This window comes from Rhamphochromis longiceps, linkage group LG8 (assembly GCF_057381845.1).
Source record: "Rhamphochromis longiceps isolate RC_006_pf linkage group LG8, R_longiceps_female_GT1.1, whole genome shotgun sequence".
NCBI lineage: Eukaryota > Metazoa > Chordata > Actinopteri > Cichliformes > Cichlidae > Rhamphochromis > Rhamphochromis longiceps.
In genome coordinates, this window is record NC_140564.1 from 24,809,895 (window position 1) to 24,836,984 (window position 27,090).

General features: G+C 39.4%; 1 protein-coding gene across 1 annotated transcript; it reads left to right on the forward strand.

Moving 5' to 3' along the window:
- Nucleotides 1-16,777: 16,777 nt before the first annotated feature.
- On the forward strand, nucleotides 16,778-20,716 carry LOC146663768 (G protein-coupled receptor 26-like). Its single transcript, XM_085416675.1, has 3 exons — nucleotides 16,778-17,686; nucleotides 18,317-18,430; nucleotides 20,483-20,716. Exons 1-3 carry the CDS (start codon nucleotides 17,019-17,021, stop codon nucleotides 20,709-20,711), a joined length of 1,011 nt encoding a protein of 336 aa, XP_085272801.1. The 5' UTR covers nucleotides 16,778-17,018; the 3' UTR covers nucleotides 20,712-20,716.
- The last annotated feature ends 6,374 nt before the right edge of the window (nucleotides 20,717-27,090 follow it).

A 27,090-nucleotide genomic window follows, 5' to 3' on the forward strand; every position in this document is an offset into this window, starting at 1 on the left:
CTTCTTTGGCTCTTGTCTGCCTTTGTTCTGGTATCTGTTGAGGTCCGGGTTCTGATGAGGCCAATCCATGACTGAAACTGCTGTCAGGCATTTTGTAGATGGCATTGCATGATGGATCAAAATCTAATCATACTTTTACTTTTCTGCATTCATAATTCCATCAAATGATGAAATGCAGGTCCAAACCATGAAAGAACCTCCACCTACAGCCACCTTTACAAATGGCTTACACCGACATGAATTTTAAATTTAGATTCATCGCTTCATAACACCCGCTGCCACTGATTTTCAGTCCAGTTTTTGTATAATTTGGCACATCTCATCCACTTCCCTTCTTTAAGAATGGCTTCTTGACAGCCATCCTTCCACTAAGACCATTTCTGATGAGGCTTCAGTGAACAGTAAATGGAGCAACTGAAGGGAATGACTAAAGACTGAAAATGTGTGAAAAAGCAGCAACCCCCCTGCAGAACTATTGCTCAAAACCATGTTAAAAAATACAAGAAAGTCTGGCCCCTTGGAGGCAAAACATGAAATGTGCGTCAAAACTTTTGCATACACGAATAACCTTGATTTGTCCAGGTAGTAGTGGGCTTTTTTTTTTTTACATTACACTGTATCTGAGGTCACTGGAACATCTTGGACATGCTGATGAATATGAATGTGCTTTTGGGTTAATGGGTTAATATTCACGCTACCAAGTCCAGACTTCAAAATAACATAGTGAAGCTGCCTAAAATAGTGTGACTTAACATTTTCAAAGCATACACAGATGACAAATATATGTTCCACGCTGTTTTTTCTTCCTGAATTCATAGATCGTCAGCGAGGATTTGCTGGCACATCCAACAGGATTCTCACATCCTGCATGAGCCTACAGAGAGGATATTACAAAAGTGATGAAGAATATTTAATTCAGCAGTAAATACACAGTGAATATCTCAATGCGGTGATAAACAATATCCGGATAGCACAAAATACTATGAAAGAGCAGATAGCCAAATCAGCTCATATGGGCTCAATGGAAGCCAATAAACAGAGGCACTCTGCCTCTCCTGACCTTCACTTCTGGTTTAGATCGGGGCGATAAAGCAGGCGCAACCTCAATAAAACCCGTACAATGGAGTAAAATAAATAGATATTAAATTAAAGCAGAGGCGATACTGGCTGAACCGCCGCAGGAATTTGAGAACAAAAGCTCCTTTGTGAAGTTTAATATTGTCTACAATCACCACCTTATGATACATTTGCAATCAATTTCATCTCTTGCCTTGATGTATCAACACATATAATCATCTTGTATTGGAACTTGCAAATGACTTGTGTGTGCGAGAGGAGCCACGTTTAGATATTAACTAAATATCTAAACGTGGCTCCGTGCTCCCAGTTTGGCCTTTTCGGTCGGCATTAATATCAAATTCATAATCTCTGAGTCTCATCGGTGACTGGCCAAGGGAGGAGTTTATGGTGTCAAATATTGACATGAGTGTGTGTTTGTCTGGCACAAACTTTACACTGATTCATTCGATGCTCTTTTAGGCTCATCAAATTTTCAAAAAGAAGTATTTTGCAGATAAATTTGAAACTGTTTACAGATACTGCTGCTGCAGAACCTGCACTGTTATCTTCTGCCTTTTGTCCTGGACTAAAATATGGGTGCTCTTCAAGTCTATTGCATCCTTGAAGTGGATCCTGAAGCCACCATTGTTAGTGTCAATATAATTTTCACCTAATGCACCTGAAGAGCTCCACAGCGTGCACGTGAGGAGTTTCGGGTCCCCTTGTGAGGGTAATTAGGCTCAGAGTTCACACTTGGGGGCTTAGCTACTATTGTGTAAAGGGCTTGGTGGCAGTAGTAGAAGGAAACACCATAATCTAAAAAATGCTAGTAGTATGGATTTCATGCATTTACATTGCTAGTATTGTGCTGCAGTGTACATGAGGTGTCTTGCTCTGCAAAAGGAGGTCATTTTTCACACTGATGACATTTCCATTTTAAATCCTTCATATTAAATACCTCATTTGCAGAAGTAATGACTGCGCAACATCACTGATGCTCTGCTCACTAATTTTTACTCATTTCCTGTGAATTATTTATATGAGAGATTCTCCATATGCTCTCTGAGGATTCATGTCCATTCGTTTCACAGAGAATTAGCATTTTACAGTGAAGAGTATAAAGAGCTTAACTGCCCCAATCAAATAGGGTGATTTAAATCCTGTCTAATCAAGATGTTTAATAGGGGGGGTTGCAGCTGGATGTCTCAAATAAATGGTCTGAAAATATCCTAGGTCCCTGAAACAGACTGGATGCTTGAAAAAAAGTTGTTTTGGGGGTGCACTGCATAAAAAGGAAACTCAAAATGGACAAATAAAAATGTATTTGATACAATAAATACAGTTAAGCCTGATCTAATAATGAAAATCTGAACATCAGCCCCGGGACTGACCCTGGATAAGCTTCTTTGTGACTGGCCTGCTGTTATAATTAGTTGTGCTTTATGAAGAGGTAATTTGTCTGCTAAAGTTTAATTGTTCAATTATCACTGGATGTGAGAGGATGCCTTGATGCCATTTCATCAGGTTTGAAAATAGTGTTGAACCCCTCATGCCACGTATTGTAATAGTTGGCAATTACGAAGAGAGCCCTCTACCTAAGTTGAGTGATGCATGCTGGCCCTGCTGAAAAGCCTTTGCTACCTGCCTGCTGCAGTTGTTGGCAGTGAAGAGTGGGTCCATTCAGGCTCCAGAGCTGAACCAGACAGGCTCTCAGTGCAGAAAAGGACCTCAACCAGCTCCTGATAGACAGCATAAATACCAACTATATAAGCACTGCTGAGGACTACATGTCAAAACAACATTATCGCAGAGTAAACAAGAGAGGACAAATTGAGCTTTCAGTCTTTTCATAAAAGAAACGCTTGTTCCTTTTCGTTTTGAAAAGAGGGCGAAATCAGTATGAGCTGAAATAAACTGCCTCGTCCTCAACGTCACGTTTCAACCTGTGAAACACGGCACTGAAACACTGAAACTTCTGAATGCGTTTGTTGTTGAGCGCAACTCACCTGCTGATGAAGTACTTTCCAGTTGTTTTCTCGATTTCTCTGGAGAAACAGCAATATAAGAAAATGTACAAATGCATTATTATTCTATTTCAAACAAATTTTTCCTCAATGCCCTTATTGTCAGATTCATTATGTTCTATAAGAAAACATTTCATAAAAACTAAAAAAGACTAAGTAAATTAGGAGGCAATCCCTATTTAAGAAATCCACAGTATCCATAGTATACAGTCTGAAGAAAACAACAAAAATACTAAATCTGTGTGTTTTTAGGTATCGTTAACAAAGACATTTATCATGTAATTACAGCAATATCGTCAGTTTCAAATGACCTGGGTTGTTGACCAGTGATTATGGTCTTTTCAGGGGCCCAGATGGAAATCCAGGAGCTCACCCAGCAGCTTTTCAGTATTCTCATTAGTGCTTTAAATTACCATGTGTTACCAATGTGTGATTAGTCCCTATAGCACCAGGGATGACACGGCAGAGAAAAGGTCTACTCTATTAAAGGTGACAACACAAGATGTCTGTGATCAGTTTTTGGGGTTGTGACTAATCCTATTTGTAGTCAGGGAACCACTAACGTCCAAAATGTTAACACAGTAAAGCTATTTTTCTATAAGGATGTCAGCAGCAGAAATGTTTGCCCTCTCTAACGTATACATAAACTAAATGACGCGTGTTTGGTTTCATACTTGACCCTGTGACTCAGAAAAATTAGGAACTATTTTTCTGTCCACATTTGCCAATGCAAATAATCACTTTGAATTATCACTGGAACTCTGCTAAGGGGGGAATACATTTAGTTTTCTGTCAGGCTGTCACTACCATTTAGGAAGGTAGTTGGATGCTTTCATCTGTTAACTAACAAGGTGAGTAAAAAAAAAAAAGGAAAGCTAAAGCAAATTTTTTTTTACCAAAACAACGACCACAGGGAAGACATAAATTTGTTCTTTGTTTGAAAAATGCTTTTTACTCATTATTGCATCAGACTCTATTAATGTCTGATACAACATTAGTTTTTGTTCTGAAGAAACACTGTTGTATGTGTTTATTGCCTGTTTACAGGAGTTATAATTTAATATTTTTTAATATTACCCACAGAGCCACAGCAACCCCACTCTGGATCTGCAGAAGGACCAGGGAACCTCCTAATCAGAAGGTTGGTGGTTCGATACCTGTCCGCTGCAGTCTGTGTGCCAAATATTCTTGGGGAAGATGGGCAAGAATGTTAGACAGAAAGCACTTGTGGGGTTTTTTTGTATTTTTTTTAAGTGATTGTATGAATGAGGCAAGTTGTATAAACTGTGTTATGTACACAGAGTAGAAAATTACTATATAAGGGGGGAAAAGTAAATGTAATCAATTTGTTATTATCTTTTAGGATTATTATTATTATTATTATTATTATTATTATTATTATTATTATTATTATTATTATTATGAATTCTTACAATACTTTGGAATGTGTCAGGGAATTTTTTTAAATTAGACTAGAAGAAACATAGCAATTTATACAACATGCATATCTGAATGCCATTATAAATTCTAATGTTTAAAATATTGACAATCATGTTGGCAAAAACCAAAAATTAAGGCAATTTCTGTACATTTTATTTTGTTTTAGTTAGTTTTATAAGTACAAAATACTAGTTTTTTACTTATAGTTTCTTTTGTTGTAAAGCCTAAAAAAAAGTTGTTTTTAAAAATAATAAATCTGTTTTACCTTTTTCATTTTCTGAAGTGATTTTGTGCACTTATTTAATTACTTATTTAACACACGAATCACTTGTTAAACATGTACGAATTCTATGGTAGTTGTATTTCTAAAAATAAAGATCATTCTTTTTCACTACTACAGCCTGTGGTAGTAACATTGAAAGTCCCTTTAATGAGTGATTTGTTAGACCAGGTACAACAGCAGATATTTTCAGCTCTATCCAAACAGTAAATATCCCTTTCATGTTCCTCCAACATGGCATTCACAATCTGAAACAAGGGTACAATTGTGGTTGTCACCAAACAATGACATTTTTTTCTTTCTTTTACTCCCTAAATTCCCCATATCATCTCTACACTGATGCGCAATTTGTCTGTCATGAAGTCCGGGTCATCGGCCCACTCTGGGCCTATTTCCACTGACAACACTGTTATTAGTGGTAAGCTGAGCCAGTGGCCAATGAATCTGCTTACTGTTCACAAGGCCGGGGCTCTTTTCAGCGATTAATTTGATAAATGTATTAATTATGAATCTGGATGACAGTACAATCAGATTGTCAGGCTTCCAGACTTGGCCTTTGTGATAATTTGGCTTTGAGATTGGGGCTCCTCGGGTTTCAGGAGCTATCATCCCCAGAGCTCAGCCTCTTATCAGCGCCTGACCCATTCACTCAGTAATTTCCTGTGTGTTGTAATTAAATGGGGGCTTTCTGATTGCAAGTGACTCTCTTTAAGAGGTCCTTCTTGGGTTTCAGGTGGATGGGATGTTCAGTGGACTGGCTGTCTCCTTCGCCCTCTGCAGGACTCAGTAGGCACTAAAATTGCCCAACGTATACAGACGTGTGTACACTTGTTGGCTGTTGTATAAGACACTGTTTGTCTAGCTGGTTATATATAGAGTATATAAACTGCTTCGTAACATCACAGTCTAAATACCACAAACTCCAACCACTACTCTCATATTGACTTTGCTTTGTGAAACCTGACTTATGGTATAGTTACTGGTGTGCTGGGATCTTATGTCTACTGCTACAAAGTTTAGGAAGTCCTCTGCTGGTTGATGACAGTAGACCACGGAGGTCCAAGTGGAGATAGATTCTACCAGTCTGTCTCCAGTTGGATACTGTTACAGAACTGGATGATCAGCATCCTGAGCTAAGGCGGGGCCTGAAGCAGCAGCCTGTCAGTCTAGCCTGAGTTTTTTCAGTGAAACACTTCTTCCTGCTGTATAATTTCTATACTTGTAATTAAAATAATAATAAGATAAATGGGATGATAAATGCCATTTTAACAAGTCAAAGCCTAATAATGTATATGACAAATACTTTTGCCCATAAACTGTGGCAAAAGGGATATTTTTGCCCATATCCGAGTTGAATTTGGCTTGTAAAAATTGAACTTCATCAGTGGCGGGGAACACTAACTAGAGAAAGAAGACCAACAACACCACCCAGGGATTTGTACTCTACAAAATATGAATATAATAAACCTTAATTAAATTACCAGTTGGTAGTAAAAGCACACAGATTCAGCATGGCAGATTCTTTCCTTCAACAAAAGAAGGAAACTTAAAATTCCCTAAAACAATAGAAATAGATCAAATGTATAAATAAGATTAAAATATTACCCTGAATATCATTTTTTCAAGAACTTGAGTCTGTGGAAATATCCACATTGTTTATGTTTGAAAGTCTCGCGATACACATTAAATTTTAATAACGAGCCATCTTGAGTCCCCTGTAGTAAAACACCTCCTTCTTTTGGTGACAGAAGGTCTCCCTGCTTCCCCCTTTTCACATTTTCCTTTTTGTTTCACCGAGGCTTACAGCTAAAAATCTTTTTCTTCTTTTTTTCTTTTTTCATGTGACCAGGGAGCATCATTAATATAGAGAATGGAGCCATTATGGAGGTTGTGGCTCCCTGGGTAGCACTGGGGAAGAGGTGGGACAATGGCTCCTCAGCATTAATGGCTCCTGTGTGCGCCTGCTATTAATCTCAACAAGGACTGAAGTGGCGTTACAGCAGCTGCAGAAGCAGGACAAACCAGTGCTGAGATTAAATGGAGTTAGTCTTGGGTCCTTTACTCTGACCTCTGACATCACCATAGCCGCAATTTACATTTGCTTAACATTACTTTGTGAATAAAATCAAGAATATTGCTATGCCTGAAATCCAGTTTTAGCACAAGCATCTTGGCATTTTGGACTGCCTCAAAAAATATGCTTTGGCTGGAAGCCATTTTTATGGGACGCATCCTGTTTAGCTTCAGAGATGTCAAATAATTCATGTAACCATGACAAGCTGGGCAAGCAATTTAGAGATTATGTTCAAGGAGTCAGGTACTTTAGCAGAAGGAATATGACAAAGTGGGTAAAAACAGCACTGACCTTGCTTTGCCACAAGGAGGACCCACTGATTAAATTTTGCTGCAGTCTCATTCATTCCAACAGTTCAAAAAACCCTTGGAGACTGCTTGTAATACTGCAGAGTTTCACTAGATGGCAGGAATACATGAGCTAACGAGCGAGATCCTGGCAATTAACTTCCAAGGCAATCTCTTTCAGAAGCAAACCACCTGAACAAACAGGACAGGCACACCTTTTGCTTTGTAGTTTAACAGCAGTGATCACTGAGCTATGAAGAAGGTTTCTCTGTAGCATTTTAATTAAATGATAATTAAATGGTCCGGTGCTAAATCCAAGCTACCAGGCTACATCACATTCCTTCATAAACTTAATTAAGCTTGTCCTTCAGAAATCTGATCAGGTTTCCATCTGCACAGCAGCATATGTGTTAAAGAAAGGCTGGTAAGTTAATGAGACATTAATGGTTATATCACTGTATGAGCTGCATGCTTTAAAGGAGACACCAGAAGTTAATTGAAGTCTCGTCAAGCTTGATAAGGTGCCTCAATGCAAACGGAGGGTGGTGGGTATAGACACACATTCATGTAAACATGCTTATATGAGATTGTTTTTTTTAGCTGATATCTGCTGTCATCCCCTTGTTCTCATGTATTCATGTGCTGGCTAGCTTAAGCTGGAAATAAAAGAATAATTATGCATTAGCGTTTCTAATTAGGGCTTCTCTCAACGGTGAATGGACCACTGATGAAATTTTGGGGGGACTTATTAAATTACTGTGAAATCAAATTAGAAAGGCAAATTAATCCTTGCAATGAATTAGATCAGTGAATGAGAAAATTGACTTTTCAACACAAAGCAGGGATGAGAAGGTGGGATTGGTATAAAGCACAAGAAGGACTGCAAGCAGCCGAGTTCAGATTACTATCGAGGAGGCATGGCAACAGCTCTTATTTCACTGACCACGCAAGTACCTTATTTACATTTAGGTGGGAGCAGAGAATCCACAACAAATCCAGGGGAACGAGAAACTGATTCGTCTTTTAATCTGGGGCTACTCCAGAGCACTTCGATTTATTCTCTCACACATAAGTGCATATGTGACATTGACTCTAGACATGCTCTTGCATACCATCACTTTGCTGGTATTTTCACAGTGACCTCAGAGTAAACCTCATCCAGGTAATATATTATTTTTGACTTATAGAACTGTTGTTTTAGTATGTTAAATATGAGGATGTATATACTTAATATACACTCACCAGCTACTTTGTTAAATGCACCTTTTTAATTGCTTGTTAACTCACATATCTAATCAACCAATCACATGGCAGAAACTCAAGTCAGCAACTCATTCTGCACATAGATATAGTCAAGACAACTTGATGTTCCATCTGAAGAATGAAGAAGAAAAGTGATTTAGAAAATGTTGAACATTGCATGGATGTTGGTGCCAGATGGGTTGGTCAGAGTATTTCAGAAGCTGCTGACCAATTAGGAGTCTCCTGAACAGCCATCTCTAGGGTTTAAGAGGAGAGTGAAAAAAGAGAAAATATCCAGTGAAGAGTAGTTCTCTGGGGAAAATGCCTTGTTGATGGTAAAGCACAGAAGAAAATGCCAGGCTGCTTGGAGTAGACAAAAGGTGACTCAAATAACCGCTTGTTACACCAAGGTATGCAGAACAATGGACAGCATGTTGAACCTTCAAGCAGATGTTAAATCCTGAATTCAACTCTTCTCCTTGCATACAAGGCCCACTAAGCCCAGTCTTATCTTAAAGACCTGTCCTGTCTTCCCCCCATTACCTCCAACTGGTTGTGACAGATGACTGCCCCTTTCTTGAGCCTGGCTCTGCCAAAGGTTGCCAAGCGTTTGCTCATAGGGGCTTGTCTCGCTGTTGTAGGGTTTTACCGAACAATAAAAAATGTCTTGAGGTGACTTTCGTTGTGATTTGGGGCTATATAAATAAAACTGAAGCAGATGAGGTCCAGCAGCAGAAGACCACACCAGGCGCAACTTAACTTTCCAGCAGCATGTTGAATAAGAGCAGTTCTGAAGTAAAAAATTCAGCCAAATTCTAAAAAGATGTAAATAACAAAGTGACTGGAAATCTCTGAATTCAAGGACAGATTTTGCTACCTTTGAACACAACTGTTTCTCAGTTTCTTCAGTCTTTATGCTAAGATGGACTGACAGCCTTCAAGGTCCAGTTTCGTACAGACAGACTTTCTTACAACACATTTACAAAAAAATATTCAACTTTTCCTTTAAGTGTCATCTGGTGTTTTAACATGATCTGTCAAATTCAACTTTTTCAGGGAGCATAGAAAGGTTGAGGGAAAGGCTGCGTAATCATTATTTGCTGTGTTATCACAAATAGTATCAATAAATTATCTCTAAATTATCTTCTTTATCTTTTTCTTTCATTTTTCCTGTCTTGGTTATCATTGTTATTTTTGTTACATCTCAGAGTTTTTCAACATTTTGTTTTTCGACTTCAGTAATTAACAGAACCAAATGGCTCCTGGATCATTGTCATCACAGGAGTAGATTATTTGTACTTTTTATGGCTGCCTTTACTGTCAGTGAAGCAGGTTTCACCTACAGTTTGATGGTGGGATAACACCCGCACTTAAAATAACAAATCTGGCACACTGCGTTAACTGTTGCTATTAACAGCATAAATTTCATGATTTGATATCAAAGGAAGATAAATATACAGCAGAGGTATTAGATTCAGGTTTTATTTGGGTCACAAGGTTCAGCCTCTGTCTCGATGGCTCATAGGGAGAACTGATTACCTGTCAGACATGCTCTGTAATTCTTAAGCCCTGCATTAAGGTGACTGACTCTTATCAAATTGTTGGTAGTAATAGACTATCTGGGTCCACAGGAAAAAGAGGATTGCTTTCTATTTTATGTATCTGAATGAAAAACTGATTTAAATGCTGTCAAGGGGAAAGGGTTCAGATCACAGTCCAACATGGGGGAGGAATCTAATCAAGTCCAAGTGAACTGCATTATGAAAAAATACAGGCCGCTAAAGTGCACCACAATAAAAGCTCTCATGCTCCAGAAACACTAGACAAAACATATTTCTCCCATCAGTGCTCATCTAGATACTTCCAGATAAAAAAAAACAAACTCTGCATCTTGGCATCACATCCTGACACTTCGTGTTCTGCCAGAGAATTGCTAATAACGAGATCAATACACCGCAAATTGTGTTTGCTTTCTCTCTTTGATGTACCACAGGCTTCGAGGAACGGCTGACAGTGTCGCTGTGAACTCGTCTGTGAAATCAAGAGATGAAAGACGGATGTATTTGACTTGATAAATGATCTAAATTTACAAGAGTGAAAGTGTCTTTTATTCTTATTTATTCTTAAGCCTATCCAGCTGATTTAAAGCTCCCTTGGATTTTTTTTTCTTTCTCCTTTGTCAACACTGGAAAAAATACAGCTCATTCCAGCTCCGTCCTGTAAGGTTCAACAGTTTTAGATAATTATGCTATAAAACTGACCATCCTACAAAATCTGGGCAGCAAATGTTTGCATAAAACTGTCCCGCTAAAGATAATTATTGCACTCCATTGTTTTAGAGTACAAATATCAAGCAGGAGGCTGAAAGCAATTTGTCGGCACCTATAATAAAACACTGTCAAGCTGGAATGCTTTGTGCTTGTGTCTGTAGGAGTTGGCCAGCCTTGAACACACACAGCCAGCGCCTTCCAGGATCCATAATGAAAACAAGCTTGTACTAGCGTCTGTATTAACTGTGCACTGATTATACATTTCTGGTGGTGAGATCAGAATGGGTGCTGGGTTTTCTCTGCCTTGCCATATGTGGAAAGACAAGTCTCAGATACTACAGGAGGATCGGTATGGTGAGCAGCTCAGCAGGGCATACAGATGGAGGACATGAACAAAAGCTTCTTATGAGGGAGGCTTTTTTAAATTCATATGCAGCACTCAGTATTTTCTGTGATTACATTATTCTATTATTGTGCCCACAAGCATCAGTCGCATTTAATGTAGCTGATCGAGTTGGAATTCATTTCAAGTACTTCTGGATGTTGGTGCATCAATAATAAAATTAGAATTCGATATCTTTTAAAAGTCTTTGAATGCAGTTCAGTGGAGTACAACATTTTCAGGAAACCGATGACAGGAAAAGAACTGAAAGATTGTCCAAAATTTATGTAATTATGTAGTAGAAATGCAGCTGCTGATTGGTTCATGTTTTAAAAAATGTAAGGTGTCCAGTATATAAGTGAAAAACTACCTCAATACATTTAAATAAGATCAAGAGCCTATTTAGAACTTTTACTGTACTGTGGGCCATATTGTGATACAGAGAATGGTCTCAAAGAGAGAAAATATACATTGAGCAGCAGTTCTCCAGGCAAAAATGTCTTACTGATGTCAAAGGTCAGAGGAGAAAGGCCAGACTTCTTCAAGCTCATTATGCAGAAGAGCATCTTTGAATGCTGAATATGTTGAACTTTGAAGCAGATGGACTACAGCAGCAGAAGACCACACCAGGTGCAACTTTTATCAGCTAAGAGCAAGAAACTGAAGTTTGGAAAAACATTGCCTGGGCTTATGAGTGTTTGATTTGTCACAAACAACATGAAAGCATCGAGTCTCAGTTGTTCAGGCTTGTGGGAAAACTTTCCTAGCACAGTTTGGCTCCTTAGAAAAACTCGATAATAACACAAAGAATGTCCTAAAGCTCAGATCATTTCAAGAAATTTTCTTGAACATGACTCATTAAATAGTTTCCACACTCACCAATTTCAATCCAGTAAAGCACCTTTGGGATGGATGGGCAGCAAATCTGCAGCAACTGTGTGATGCTATGTCAATATGGACCAAAGTCTCTGAGGAGTGTTTCCAGTACATTGGATAATCAATGCCATACTTGTATATTTCTATTTCTAATCAGTACTCACTTTATGGTTACTAGACAACGACTCACACTGACTTTGGTACTCACCTGACTCTCCATACATCATCATGAAGTACAATGGGGCCAAGTTATGAAAACAAATTTACCTTTTATTGGTGTAAATGTCCTTTACCTGTGTAAATGCACTTTTTACTTTTTTATACGCCAGAATTTAGTCATTTGCAACAAATTATTATGTGGAGCTCTCGCCTACAGTATGTGTTGCACATCTCTGGGGGTTTTGGGACTCCACTTTGAGAACCAGTAATATCTGCTTCAAGGTAGTAATGCCAGTAATAGGTTTCAGAAACTCTACCAGCTTCACTCAGTAATTCTCTGCTGCTTCAGGTAACTGCTTTGTGTTTTAACATATGTACAAGCTTTATTAGATATCAGAGTGGTTGCATTGGTGATGACTAAGTCAGAAGTGACAGGAAACTGGCCTCTCTCAGCGTTATAGCTAGCTGTGTAAACACCTTCCTTTTCTCCTTACTTGCAAAGTGGCACTTCACGATGTTTATATAAAGCTTCTTGTATGAGTGAGCATCCCTACCGTCTTCACCGTGAGACCTTTATGAGCCATAAGGCTGCTGTTCTACAGCTTGCATGTACTCTTCTGAGTTACATAACTCAAGTCTTACTTTTACAAGTTTTCCAGTTGTCATATTTGCAGCACAACTTCTTCTCGGCTCAGAAATCCTGCATTATTTTTCTTGGGAAGGTTGGAAATATAAGTGACATGTCTATATTCACATGAGTCAGGAAAACCAAGAAGCTAAAGCACAGCCTATATCAACTGTGGGTTTTAAATATATACCAGCCTGCCAATCAGAGGGAAGTCAAGGGTGGAATTGGAACTGGCAGCAAATTCAAATTCACACTGTCACAGCATAAAGGAGGAGTGCCGCAGGCTCTCTCTCAACCTACTGTCTCTCACAGTCACGTCCTGCACTTGTTAAATCTTTTGACAAGAGGTATTATCTTCAAAGTGAAGATCTGCAGACTTGAGATTTTTTCTCAGCCACAGTAAACCCGAAGGATTCCCTTACAAAACAGAGATTTTAAGTAATAAAACCCCTAAGTTACACACTATGGGGCACTGTGATAGATTAGTAATTACAAAAGCTGTAATATTAAAAAAAATTAAGAACATATCAATATTCTCAATAATAATAATAATTCATATAATGCAGTGTGTGTCCCCAAACCTCCTCCTGACATTTCAGCTGACTCTAGGTGCCTTATCACTGTCTATTAAGTGTAATTGTTCCTTTTTGTGCCTTTCTGTAAAGTGATGGATATACACTCTCTCCATCTCCTGACAAAATGTTCGTGAAATTCATTTAACAGAAAAAAGGATGAATGACCTGAAGATGAATCCTATTTGTTCTTGTTCCAGTCGGTAATAGAAATAAATAATATAGTTGGTTGGTTTGGTCCAGGTCTTGTGCCACCAAGCAAAGACTCACTTACTGGGAGAAATACACTGGCTGGCCAATTTGTTAGGTACACCTGCTCACTTGCTCAAATTAGTAGCAAATTAGTGCATTTAGGTATGTAGAAAGAAATGTTATAGATGAATTTGATTGTTTAATTATCTGTAGAGATCATGATAGTGTTTATTCTTGATTGTTGTTTTTGTTCAAATGATCTTAGACTGTATCAGAAACCTTCCAGGTCTTAAAAGTGAAGTCTGTTTGGAAATGTCTTAGAGCTGCACTCTTTGCAATACTCAGCAGGGGGTAAATTCTCCTAGATGCAGCTGGATAGAAGCCTCTTATTGACGCCTGATCCATGCCTTCAGTAAAAAGTTTCCTGATGAAGCCTTAATTGCTAATTTCAAGTTTTACTTAGTAAAGCACGTATTTTATTTTGGAACTTATGGTCCCTATCAATGTCCCGAAGAATGAGTGGGGTATGTTGACAAAGAGCGTTTATACACTCAGTTAGCACTTTATTAGGGATACCGTGCTAAAACTGTTTTGAGCCTACTTTTGCCTTCAGAACTGCTTCAATTGTTTGTGGCTTTGATTCAACAGTTAGGTGCCAAGAAAATATCTCCCACACCATTACACCACAACCAGCCTTTACCTGAATAAAATGTCACTGCATAAATCAAAACACCTCATCGGGTCATGATTTTGAAATCATCTGTTGTTCAGTTTTGGTGAGTGTGAGTTGTAGCCTGTTCTTAGCTGACAGAATTGGCACATGCTATATTCTTCTGTTGCTCTAGCCAATCTGGTTCAAGGTTCAATGTGTTCATTTTATGTGAGATGGTTTTGCATTAAGATCCCAGTAGATGAACAGTTTCTCAAATACTCCACCAATACTAACAACCATGCCACACTGAAAGAGTCTTAAAACACCTTTCTTCCTCATTCTAATGCTTGACTTGAACTTGGACAGCAGGTCATCTTGACCGTATCTACATGCCTGAATACATTAAGTTGCTGCCATGTGACTGGCTGATTAAATATTTGCATTAACAAGGAGTTGAAGAAGGTGTACCCAATGAAGTGACCAGTCAATGTGTACATCTTGAAGCCCTAAACCTAAATTTTATTATTAATCAAGTTAGGGTATTAGTCAACAAAAATGAGAACTTATCCCAAAGGAAATAAGTCCAATTAAGCCCAGAAATCAAGACCCATCAATGTTTGTGTAAAGATGTGTAGATTTGGTGTTTTTGCACATGGGACTGGACCATTTTGAATGATCAGTACTTTTTGTTGCATTACACAAATATAATGTTGGTTGTGGGTAGACACAAACTTGAGACAACATATTGAATTATGTGTCATTCTTTAGCATTGTTTGATGAGTCAGTAAATGACCTCCATAATGTTAGTTTGTGTAATTCTTAATAAACCACAGTCGATAAGATTTGTGGGAACTAGGCATTATTTAATTGACACAACAGGAGCTGTGTACAGTGTTTTTATTCTGGGTAATCTCACGGGATGCCAGGAGGTATCAGAACCCATGTTTCCTTGAACCAGGCCATATTTGGATCTGTAAAGACACAGTGCTCTCTGAAAACAAGCCTTCTGTAAGGTGGTATTAAAATTAAAAGGTTTTCCTTGGCATATTTGTCTAATGTGGTGTAGTGCTGTGGAGAAATGTGAATGTTCTAAATAGTAAATCCTAATAAAAAAAATCTGCATTTTAAAGAATAGTATCCCCTTGTCTGTGGATATTGTTCATCCATGTCCCTCTGTCCCTTCTAAGCCATATTTTTAGAGCACTTTCCTTAGAGACATTATTGTCTCTGGACCTGACATTTAATTATGAAAAGAATAATTAAAATGATGCATACAAAAAGCTGCACTTGTGCCTGAGATCAACTGGTGGCTCTGTGCTGATAAGTCCCTTTAAGTGACGAGATAAAAGCCGCAGAAGCAGTTGCTTGACAGTATGCAAGTGTCCGCTCCTGCAAAAGCTGATTGTCCCATCACATGTACAACATGCTGATAATGCATCCATCACAGCCAAAGCCTCATGGGGTCCAAGATGGAGCTCCATTTCTGCCTAATCATACACAGCAGCTGCCAGGGTTGTCCACCCCTGCAGCCACCTTCTCTTTGCATCAAGAACAAACACCACCCCTATACTCCACTACCTCATAGTATACGACTTTAATGAGGCTCACTTTCAACACAAATCCTCCTCTTTTCCTCCTGTTTCTGTTCACGTTTAGCCAAAGAAAGAGGACACGGTAGACTGCATTTATTACATCCTCACACTCAAATATCACGTATGTGTGTGTGCACGGTAACAATAACTCCTTCCACCCACACACTACCCCCTCCCGTCCCCCTCCCCTTCTGAAAACCACAACCACCACCTCACACACACTGCTCCAGCGCCTTCAGTGGCTCACGTGCCACAGCACACTCCGCTGAATCCCACGCTTCAGAGGAAAAATTCTCCCCACACTGAAGTCCAGAGGGGCAGCAGAGTGTGGGGGTGTTATCCAGCTTTCAGGGAAATAGAGGATTTTGCTCTTTATCAATGTGATGATGCAGACTTAATTAGTAAAGATGAAGAAGCAGTACTGCTGGCAATCGTGATTTGGAAGAATGAGATCAGAATCAGGCACGAGAACTCATGTTAATCTCTGTTTTATTAATGAGTTTGACAGGTTTAAGGATTTTAGGTGATTTGGTGAAAAGTCAGATTCGTGCCTCTTAATTGTGTACCTTATATGCTCTTTAGTGTAGTATTTATATTCTTCTTTCACCTTGATTATGCTGTCTATCTTGTATTTATTGTCAAGATAATTCCAACTCCCTTTTTACAAAAGTCCTGAAGGAGAGTTTAAAATGGAAAAAAGCCGTTTTGCGAGTTTAACATTTACAATAGTCCAAAATAATAATATTTTTTTAATTTTGAAAAAAACAAACAAACAAAACAAGCACGCTTATTTTGACCATATCTGCCATTTTCCGTTAAATGAGCTTAATAATTTCTCATTTTAGCTGTAACTAATGCTCTTTTTTTCCTCTTACTTTTACCCAGAAGAGGAGAGAGGAGAGAGATCAAGTAGCCCACACACTGTGCAATGTGTGCGGAGGGGTGATGCCTCGGGAGCGCATCACAGGACACAAAACCCCACTGCAAGACGCAGTGCCAGAAGAGAGCAGCTTTGGCAAGAGAGCTTGTTTTCTGTAGATTAGAGTGGGGAGAAAGAAGGAAGTTAAAAAACTAACAAACATAGGTTTTCTATCATGTCGGAATCCTCCTGAATATCTTTGCCGAAGAAGAAACAATGTAGTTGAAAGAAAAGGGAATCTCCACCGGTGAAGAGATCCGGGGATGCATGGACACGGTTACGGGTGATTAGTGTAATTTTGCAGCTGCAAAATAAAGACTGGATATGCGCAGAAAAACTGGAGAGAAGTGAGTTTCGGGTGTCCACAGGATGGACACTGCGGAGGTAATTCTCTCGGTGCTGGTGGTTGTGATTATTATAGTGTCGCTGCTGTCCAACGTCCTGGTGCTGATTTGCTTTTTGTATAACCCGGAGATCCGCAAGCAAGTCCCCGGTCTGTTCAACCTCAACCTCACCTTCTGCAACTTGTTGCTCACCGTCTCCAACATGCCGCTCACTTTGGTAGGACTTGTCAGTAAAGCTCAACCGGGGGGAGATGGCTTCTGCCAGATCGTGGGCTTCTTGGAGACTTTCCTGTCCACGAACTCGATGCTGAGCATGGCAGCTCTGAGCATCGACAGGTGGATCGCGGTGGTGTTCCCCCTGAGGTACCACTCCAAAATGCGCCACAAAGACGCGGCTTTTGTGCTCGCGTACACGTGGGCGCACTCCATGTCCTTCTCCACGGTGGCCGCCTGTCTCTCCTGGGTTGGATACCACCGGCTTTACGCATCCTGCACCCTGTCCAACCCCAGAGCGAGCAATCGGACACAGTTTGTCGTCTTCACCATCTTTTTCCACTCTTTCACCTTTCTTCTATCTTTCATAGTATTATGTGTCACATACCTCAAAGTACTTAAAGTAGCAAGGTTTCACTGTAAGAGGATCGACGTTATTACAATGCAAACTTTGGTGCTTCTAGTGGATATACACCCCAGGTGAGCTACTTTAAGTTATCAATCCTGCAACTATAACGTTATATGGTATAGCAATCTGGTACCTTTATATTTGTAGAGCTTGAAAAGTATTTAAAAATTAGTTAAAAGGAAGGGTTTAGCCTCTTTTATTCTCCTATCTAAAACAGCGAATCTTACATGTGAATTGAGTCCTCGCTCAAAATCTAATATAACTGAAATGTCATCTGGGGTGATTGCTTTATTCTGTCTCTGTGCAGAATAGCTCCCATGGAATTACTATACAATCTCTGAGTGTGTGTGTGTGTGTGTGGTTGAATAGCCTACTGCAGATTATAAATCCTGTTATTACTCACACAGATGACCTCTATTTCATAAAAAAAAAAAAATCTCCAAAGCAATGTGTCACCATGGCATCACAGCTGTGGTGCACTCAGGTATCACACAAAACCATACAGGCACAGAGAAAATGATTAAACTGGAATTCTTAAAAGGGAGATCCCCACTTTGAGCCTTTAATTTGACCCAGTTGATTTACCTGAACTCACCCTATACTGGATCTCCCCATGCTTTACCCCTACATGACACCCACTCCCTGTTGTCTCATATTAACCCACTTTGTGGGCATCCCTCTTTATGTGTTTGTGCTTGTAGTGTCCGTCAGCGTTGTCTGGAGGAGCAGAAGAGGCGACGACAGAGAGCGACAAGGAAGATCAGCACCTTTATCGGCACCTTCATGCTCTGCTTCGCTCCCTATGTGATCACGAGGTGAGTAGTAGAGAGACTGGGTGACCAGAGGGAATCCATGCTGGACCACCATGCAGAGTATGCAACCCTTGGATACCTCCTTGCACTCCAGTCACAGATACCCATATCCCTCCCCTCCTGCTTCCTTTCTCTCTCCCCTCCCCGCTTCCTCCTCACACTGGCCAGAGCTGGAAGATGAGATTGGCTGACCTTGTGATAAGTAATATGCCTCTGCTCTGCTGTTGCTGCTGCTGCATTAGCACTTTTTCTCTTCGAGTTCGCGGGGTGCATATCAGTTTGTCAGGTAGAATCCACTCACATCAATCACTAAACAAAGACAGGATACCAAATAAGGCCTGTAGTGAGTGAGACACATAAGTCATCGGGTTGCTGTCATGTGAGACATTTACTTTAATACAGTCAGACCCACAAGCATTTGGACAATGAGAACCCACCACCACAACAGAATTTAAATCAAACAATCAAGATTGTTGTGATTGAAGTGCAGAATTTCAGCTTTAGATTAAGAGATTTGACAAAAGAATCTTTATGCATAGACCTGCTGCACTGTAAAGGGGTTGCTGTAAAATCTACAGCAACTACATGGCAGCTGGATGCCAGTAACTTACTGTAAATAAAACTCACAGTAGAAAAAAATTGAAGTAGACGTGATCTGAGTTAAATACAGTAGGCTTTGGCAGTAACCTGTTCTTCTATGTGGACAACAAGTGCTCCCAATTTATTGTGTTTTCAGTGGATAACAAAGCTTAGCTGCAAAAGTAGGTATGACCTCAAATTACTTTGTCATATCACCTAAGCCATAAGTTCTGGAGAATTTCCTTTCTCCTGGAAAAGCAGTTTTGCCCTCCTAACAATTTAACTGTAAATATAATTACAGTAGCCTATGTAATGTTACATTATGAGATAATATGTGCTGAAAGCTCTTGTGCTAACTGTGTATCTGTGTACGATAAACAGAGATTTTGAAAAATGGACTCTGCTTAAAATTGCTTTGGACCACTGCCTACCATTTCCCTAACGTCTTTACTTCTACATAATGGGATGAAAACCTACTAGCTGCATCTTCAACCAGTTTCCAAGAGGTTCGGTTTGGGGTATTCATTTCATGTTAAATTTTCCGATTTCCCCTGATCCTCTGCTTTGTGGAGTTCTAGCTTCTTCTGTGTTAACTCGTGTGAGAAAACACCTTTGCATTTGTGTGGCGCTGTGACCAACATTCACTCATTCTGTGGAGTGTGTGTGAACAAATGACAGGGATGGCTAGTAGCCCATGTAAGGCCTGTGGTAATACGCTGACAGAGCTCTATTTTGGATGGCCTAATCATACAGAGTGCAAGTGTAGACAATCAGCGGTTTTATACAGCTTTATGATGGTTTAATAACTTACACTTCACACAAATGTGTCTAAAAGCAAAAACAAGTTGGGAGTGCCACGAACTGCTTTGAGATGCAGACCTCACAAGACTGTAAAGCTTATTAAGAGCTGCTTTAAATTAAATATTTATATTATATTATACACTAATGAGATGGTGTTTTTTTGTTTTTTACCAGACTGGAAGAATTCACTGTCTGACATTTTCTGCTCAGTCTTCAGTCTAATGTGGTTGTCAGTTACAATCAAACTTTGTTCACAGACACTCATTACTGCTTATCTGTTTTACTCTTCTTTTGTCTTTTCTGGCTTTAAATATTGCTGACTGCAAATTAGAAATGAAATCTAATATAGCCCCACACTGTAAATCCACATTCACGACAGAAAGGCGGGGAAATCTTGTACTGTCCTTTGACAGCTACCTACTTTTTTTCTTGTGGGTAGATGAGAAAAATAACTTTATACAAATATGTGTTTAATGGGATTCCTGTATTTATAAAGAAGCAGAACATTTTCGTAAGTAACTCCCTGCTTACTATGGGGGAAAAATAGAACACTGTGTTGCAAATGTATTTCAGTTTCTGCTCAATAAGCTTAAGGCATGCATGTCTTTTCCAGCATGTTGACTTGCCTTTCTACCACGCTCTCTCTCACCACCCTCTGTTTATGCTTCCCTGCAGGATCGTGGAGTTATTTCCAGCGGTGCCTATCAACCCTCACTGGGGAATTGTCTCCAAGTGCTTAGCTTACAGCAAGGCAGCTTGCGACCCATTTGTGTACTCCCTCCTCCGACACCAGTACAAGAAGACATGCACTGACATCATCAACAAGCTGCTGAAGCGCAGCTCCTTGAACGCGTCCGGACACCAGCACGAGAGCCAGGTGAACAGCATACCCACCGTGGAGTGACCGGCATTGCCCCGATGGGAAGGTTAACCCGACAACTGTCAGGGAAAAAAGAACCTAGTTTAGTGTCGATGAAGAAGTGGAATAAATTTTGGTAGTTCCTGTCCATGTCTGCTTGAATTTGGTCTACAAAAAAAGGAAAGAAAACAGAACAGACAAGGTCAACTCCCTGTACAGGAATACCACTGCGCTTTCATACCGAGTGCCCAGGGGCCCGTTCTTCGTACCTCGCTAAGTAGGTTAGCCGGATTAGATTGTTGACGATTTCGCGTGATCCTGGATCGTTCGGTTCCCCGAAGCTCATCCGGGACTTGCTGTCATAGCAACAGAGCCGTAAGCGTAAACCTGCTCGGGAGCAGGTTTACTTTATGTAAACAGGATTAGATCGCGGCCACGCAGGTATGTCCGCTTCATTTATACGAAAGCAACAGCGATAAATAAATAACATCAATGTAACTGAAGATAATGCAGCACTTGATCCTTTTATTGATGTCACACAGATACATACAGGTCATTTCCTAAAAAAGGGAAATGTACTATTAACATTCTATTACATGTATGTGATTATTACAGATGTAATTCATATTTCAGAGTAGTAATTGTAAATTACTTCGTGTAATCAAGATGAGAGACCACGGCTATAAAAGCCAAGGTGGATTTGGGAAGCCTGTCGCAGCCATGTCCTGTCCGTTTACGCGAGCAACCCATTGCGGAAGGTGCAAGATTGATAAGGAGAGTCCTCAGAATTCAGCGTATATTGCGGGACAGACAGGATCCTTTAGCTCAGCGCGACAGTGTGCTCATTGAGAGATATCGATTTTCCCGTGAGGATATTATTTACTTAACCAACTTGTTGACGAGGGGGTGCAGGACCACCACCTGTCTTTTTTTGCTCTGCCCTTTTCTTGGTTGCTGTTATAAACAAACAAACAGATTATTTCAGGCTCTCTTTCCAAGAGACGAAAAGCAATATAAGTGATAAATATTACCATTCTGTAGAATATTCTTATATTTCACTTTTACTTGTTCCCATGTTCTAGTGGGTCCTGTTGTGGCTCTAATGTGAAAGAGGATATAATATAACAATATAATATAATGTAATGTAATATTGGATAATATAGTGTAATATAATAAATCTACCCTACCGCCTACTGGTGTTGGCCAGAGGGGCCGATGGCGCAATATGGCAGCCTCGCTTCTGTCAGTCTGCCCCAGGGCAGCTGTGGCTACAACCGTAGCTGCCTCCACCAGTGTGTGAATGTGAGAGTGAATGAATAGTGGCATTGTAAAGCGCTTTGGGTGCCTTGAAAAGCGCTATATAAATCCAATATATTATTATTATTATTATTATTATTAAATTACTTACGAGTTTAATTTGTCAGCAACTTTCTGCCAGCCCTCTCTCCTTGCTTTTGCAGCCTTTGCAGTGTTCCCTTGCGTTCTGATTAAACTCTGAAACTCCTGAAATCCCTCACTCAGGAGTTCTTGCTCTGCTGCCGAAAAATACCGAGCCGAGCGCGCTCCTTCGACATTTTCGCCGACCAATCAGAGGGTTGCCGATCAATGTTTCTACTATCGATGCGTAGCCCCTTTTATGACACCCAGTGATGTCACATTACTGCGTCCAGCTGTACTAATCGTCAACAGCAGGTGTGTTCGGGGAACCGGATTAGCGAGCTCACGGTTAGCGCGATGATTTGATCTTGGATGTAGTAAGCGACGTACGAAGAACGGGCCCCAGAACAGCAAATCAGTGCAGTGAACTTGCTGTGAGGACAACAAAGAGCAGCAGATTCCATGTCCACCTGGAGAGACAGATGTGCTTACCCAGGATGAATGGCCACCTAAAAGTTTTATTATTTTAGGGTAGCTTACAGTCAGATATGAGATACAGTTTATTATATACAGATTTTGCAGTGTGTCTGTTTGTTTTGACATAACTGTAATATTCATTTTATCTTACAAAAAAGGGGGGAGGGTGGGCTGTATGTCTGTTTTAGTCTGTGCAAAGTGTTTGCAGTAATTTATACATTAATTCTGTATGTAGCACTGAAGACTAGTCTAACCAAAACTTGACAAAGTAGAAGAACAAGTTCCCAAATTGTATTGTAGATGAAAACATACAGCAGACTGTGCACACTGCACAGGATGGCTCAGGTATAGCCCAGTCCGAATTAAGCAAATTCTTTGGGTATTTTTTATTTTTCAATACATTATCTGGCTGTATTAGCACCGGATGTAAATATATTTTGTTTTATGTGTACTGGCATCGTTCATGCTTTAGCACCCATTTTAAGGACTTACTGATCTGTCCAAGCAGAGTTTTAGCAGAAAGAAAAAACCTTCAAACCGACTGCCTTTGCTGTCATGACTGACATGTGGCCCTCAGGTTGTTAAGTCAAGTGAAGCATGATCAACTGTATTTGCCTGGGTTTGTACTCACAGTCACAAGTGACCCGTAGAGACTGCTCGATGCTTTTTCACACATACAGGAAGGAAAATGCACGGGACATGTCTTTTGGCAAAAAGATGAGATGATTTAATAGAGATGACAGCCACGGACACGAGAAAATAGTAGAGCAAAGCACCTCTGGATGCAGAAATAATCAGTTTGAATGGGTGAAGTAAAAAAAGAAATATCTCTGAACAGCTAAGGCCAACTAAATGTGCAATGGTAATAGTTGAGAGCACCTTTACCACATAATATTATTAAAATCAGTCTGAATTACTGAATATGCTCAAAACAAGGGATGATAATCCTAGCTAAACTAAGATAGGATTAATAACTTGGACCGCAAAACTAAATGATCCTAGTCTGTGATTCCTATTAGTCTTTTTTTTTTCTCAGATAACCAGCAGCAGGTTTTCCAACTACTTTGCCAGGAAGTCAGCGACAGGAAAGAGCTAGTAGTGATAATAGATAAGTGGGCAGCTAAGCTACTAACACAGATATTAGATATTGATACTAATGCAAGGACTAATAGAAGGACTCAATTGTATTTATAAATATAACATATTGTTGTCTTTGCTGATAAAAAGGTTTTTCTTTTAAATAATCACCTGAAAGCAGTAGAAGGCAGATGAAAATCATCCAGTGCCACTTATATTTGTAAAGCTTTGGCAAATGATGGTGGAAGGCACCAAGTAGAAATAATTATGACCTTATAAACTTTATTTAAAGGAGACGTGCAACAAACAAGTCTCTAACAACACCAGGCTACCAGTTGGACCCTAACTTTAACCCACCTGTCCCACTAACCCTAAGTTATTTCATTTTTTTTCTTGGTAAAGAGATAAAAAAAAATAGTTTTAAGCAATTTAGAATTATTTTGTTGGTTTGGTCCATTAAATCGAAACAAAAACATCCAAAGATACTGTATTTGATTTTATAGAAGACTTTGATAGAAGACAATAGAAAACCAGTTATATTTACTCGTTTACAGTACATTTTAAATTTTTTTGTCATGTGGAAACAAAATGCATTAAACAGTACATCTGACAGTGAGATGGGGAGTGAAAATGCAGTGCCAAAATTACTGATGATGCCCAGTGAGCTAAATATAAGCAGATGTAATTAATTTTCTAAAAGCAGAAAAGAAAACAAAAGAAGTGAAGGCTATTTATGTAGGGTGTAAGGATTCATAATTTTACAAAGGAGAAACAGTTGTCTTGACTATATCATGCATTGTACGACGCTCCAAGACAGCTGATGCCTTAAATTCTATAATATGTTAGTTTTAAGTTTTTCAGACATATAGATATCTAGAACTATATTACTGGAATCAATAATTGCCTTATTCACTTCTGTTCATCAACGTTACTCGAAATCTGCTTCCTTTTTGTTATCCTCTAATTCTGATTTCCTGAAGTTCTCACTTGCCCACATTAAATGTTTCTCATAAATGATGACTAAAACGAAACCTAAACCTAAAACATGTCGACATATTTAGATGAAAGGCAATGTGAAAAGTATTTTTGAGTCTTTTGATATATGTAAATGTAATTTATTGGGATAATTTATTGTATGTCTGAGTTTTACAGAATGTGCTGCTACAAATGCAAATGAAGTTTATCCTGTTGTGGATCGGTGGCAATGAGTGGAGTGTAATATACCTCATTTTGTTTATCAGTGACTGACCTGACTGCCTAAAGTGTTTTGTTATGTACCTCCTGATTTATAAAACCATGGCTCGATGCTGCTGCTGCTGCTAAAGATGGCTAAGATGACAAACCCACGATGTTGGCGGTGATGGGATGAATGCTTTTTCCATAATATTTTTTTTTAATGGAGATTGTAATTGTTATGTTGGTAAAAATGACAAAGATGACTGTTTTAGATTTTAACCATGATGATTAAACTGATGACAACTGTTATTGATGCGACAACAAAGAAACACTTACTCTCACACTCACACCATCGTAACACAGCTCACACTTGCACATATAACTTTAGTTCTATTTGACATAATGGATAAGATGAATCCATAAGAGGTCTTCATGAAGCTTCTCAGCCTCTCGTAATGGAGTCTTTGTGTCTTTGTTCACAGACATAAACACTAGTGCATCTTAAACAATTGAATATTGTGAAAAAGTCAAAATTTTCTGTGATTTAATTCAAAAAGGTAAAATTCACACAGTGAAATAATTCACGCCTTTTTGTTTTAATGTAGCTTTTTATGGTTTATAACTCACGACAATCAGAAACCCTGTATCTGAAATTACTAGAACATTTCATTTAGTGTTTTGAGTATATTGCTTTTCAGACAGTGTCTTATTCGCTACATGCAACCACAATCACAGGAAAGACTGCAGACTTTGCAGTTGTTCAGATGAAGGTCGTTAACACTCTCCACAAAGCACCGCAGAAGGTCACTGCTAAAAAGGCTGGCTGTTCACAGAATGCTGTATCAAAGCATATTAATGGAAAGTTGACCGGAATCGAAAAGCGCAGAAGGAAAAAGGTGCACAATCAACAGGGATGACTGCAGCCTTAAGAGGACTGACGTGCAAGGTTGATTCAAGAACTTGGGGAAGCTTTACAAGGAGTGGGCTGAGGATTGTGTCAGTGCATGAAGAGCTAGACACACAGAGCTCTTGAAAGGAGCTACAACTGATGCATTCCTAATATCAAGCCACACCTGAACCAGAGATGTCAGAAGGGTCTTACCCAGGCTGAGGAGAAAAAGAACTGGACTGTTGCTCAGTCCAAAGTCTTTGAGTTGCTGAAGTTGGTGTCCGTATCTTATCAGGAGCCATATTTCTTTTCCTTTTTTTCCCCTATTTTTTCTTTAACTTCCTGCTTTAGCAATAACAAGCAATAACTATTTGGTTTTTTTAGATTTTGAGAATGCATCTGTGTTGGACAGAAGGGGGGAAAAAGCAAGGGTTTGACGAGATGACTCTCATGTATCTGCGGCAATTCAGACTGTTACTACGAGCAATCAGTCTGAGTCACAGGGATGCCATTTTTTCTGTTCACACCACAATGCAGGTGGTAATGAAACAGCACCAGCTGACAGAGAAGGGCCTGGCTGTAAAACACTGATATCCTGTACACTGATTACCACCCCAGGAGCCAGTGATAATCTACGGGTGGGTGGCACTGACCATCTAATACGGTTTAATGGTGGTTAGCTTCAGCCCACTCGGGCTTTTTTTTTGGGGGGGGGTTTCAGTGAGAAATATGCCACAACTCAAAGTGAAAAGTAGACACCTCACACAAAAAGCAAAACACAAATCAAAAGAATATGTTGGGATCTTTTTTCCTCCATATGATACTTTTGTTTAGGACTGGTTAGGTTAGGTTCAGACATAGGTAACATAGGTACGATTTGTGAAACTCAATTATTATAAGAGTTTAATTTTTAAATGTAACTCAGGATGATTATTATCTTCCTGTGTGAAAAACCCCAAACATGTGGGGCTTATTCCTGCAGTTGTCCTTTTCTTTCTCTCCCATATGCTACCACATGCTTTTTGTTTGACTATATTTTTTTTATATATATAAAAAAATGTGTGACATATTCTCACTATGCTGCTATGTGTGGCTGCTGCAAGAATATACTTTCACTAAAATGATAAATGTACTTGGCCTTTTTTTTTTTTGTTCCTTTGTTTTTCCTTTTTTTATTACATCCTTACACATGCTTTCACTTATTTGTCTGATTACACTTTTTTAAAGCAGCCCATTGGACAAAAACATGAAGTGCTTTATTAGCAAGGTGTGCCCAGAGGTGTATCAAACACTGAACACTGGTGCTCCACAGGGGTGTGTACTGAGCCCTCTCCTGTACTCACTCTACACCTACGACTGCACAGCCACTAACAGCTCCAACATCATTGTGAAGTTTGCGGACGACACTACAGTGGTGGGTCTTATCAC

What these genes read in the sequence shown, in the direction of transcription:
- LOC146663768 (XM_085416675.1), top strand. Translation starts at nt 17,019, where the DNA reads ATGGACACTGCGGAGGTAATTCTCTCGGTGCTGGTGGTTGTGATTATT. An exon ending in CTAGTGGATATACACCCCAG is followed by an intron (nt 17,687 to 18,316) that starts GTGAGCTACTTT and finishes TTGTGCTTGTAG; the next exon opens with TGTCCGTCAGCGTTGTCTGG. An exon ending in GCTCCCTATGTGATCACGAG is followed by an intron (nt 18,431 to 20,482) that starts GTGAGTAGTAGA and finishes GCTTCCCTGCAG; the next exon opens with GATCGTGGAGTTATTTCCAG.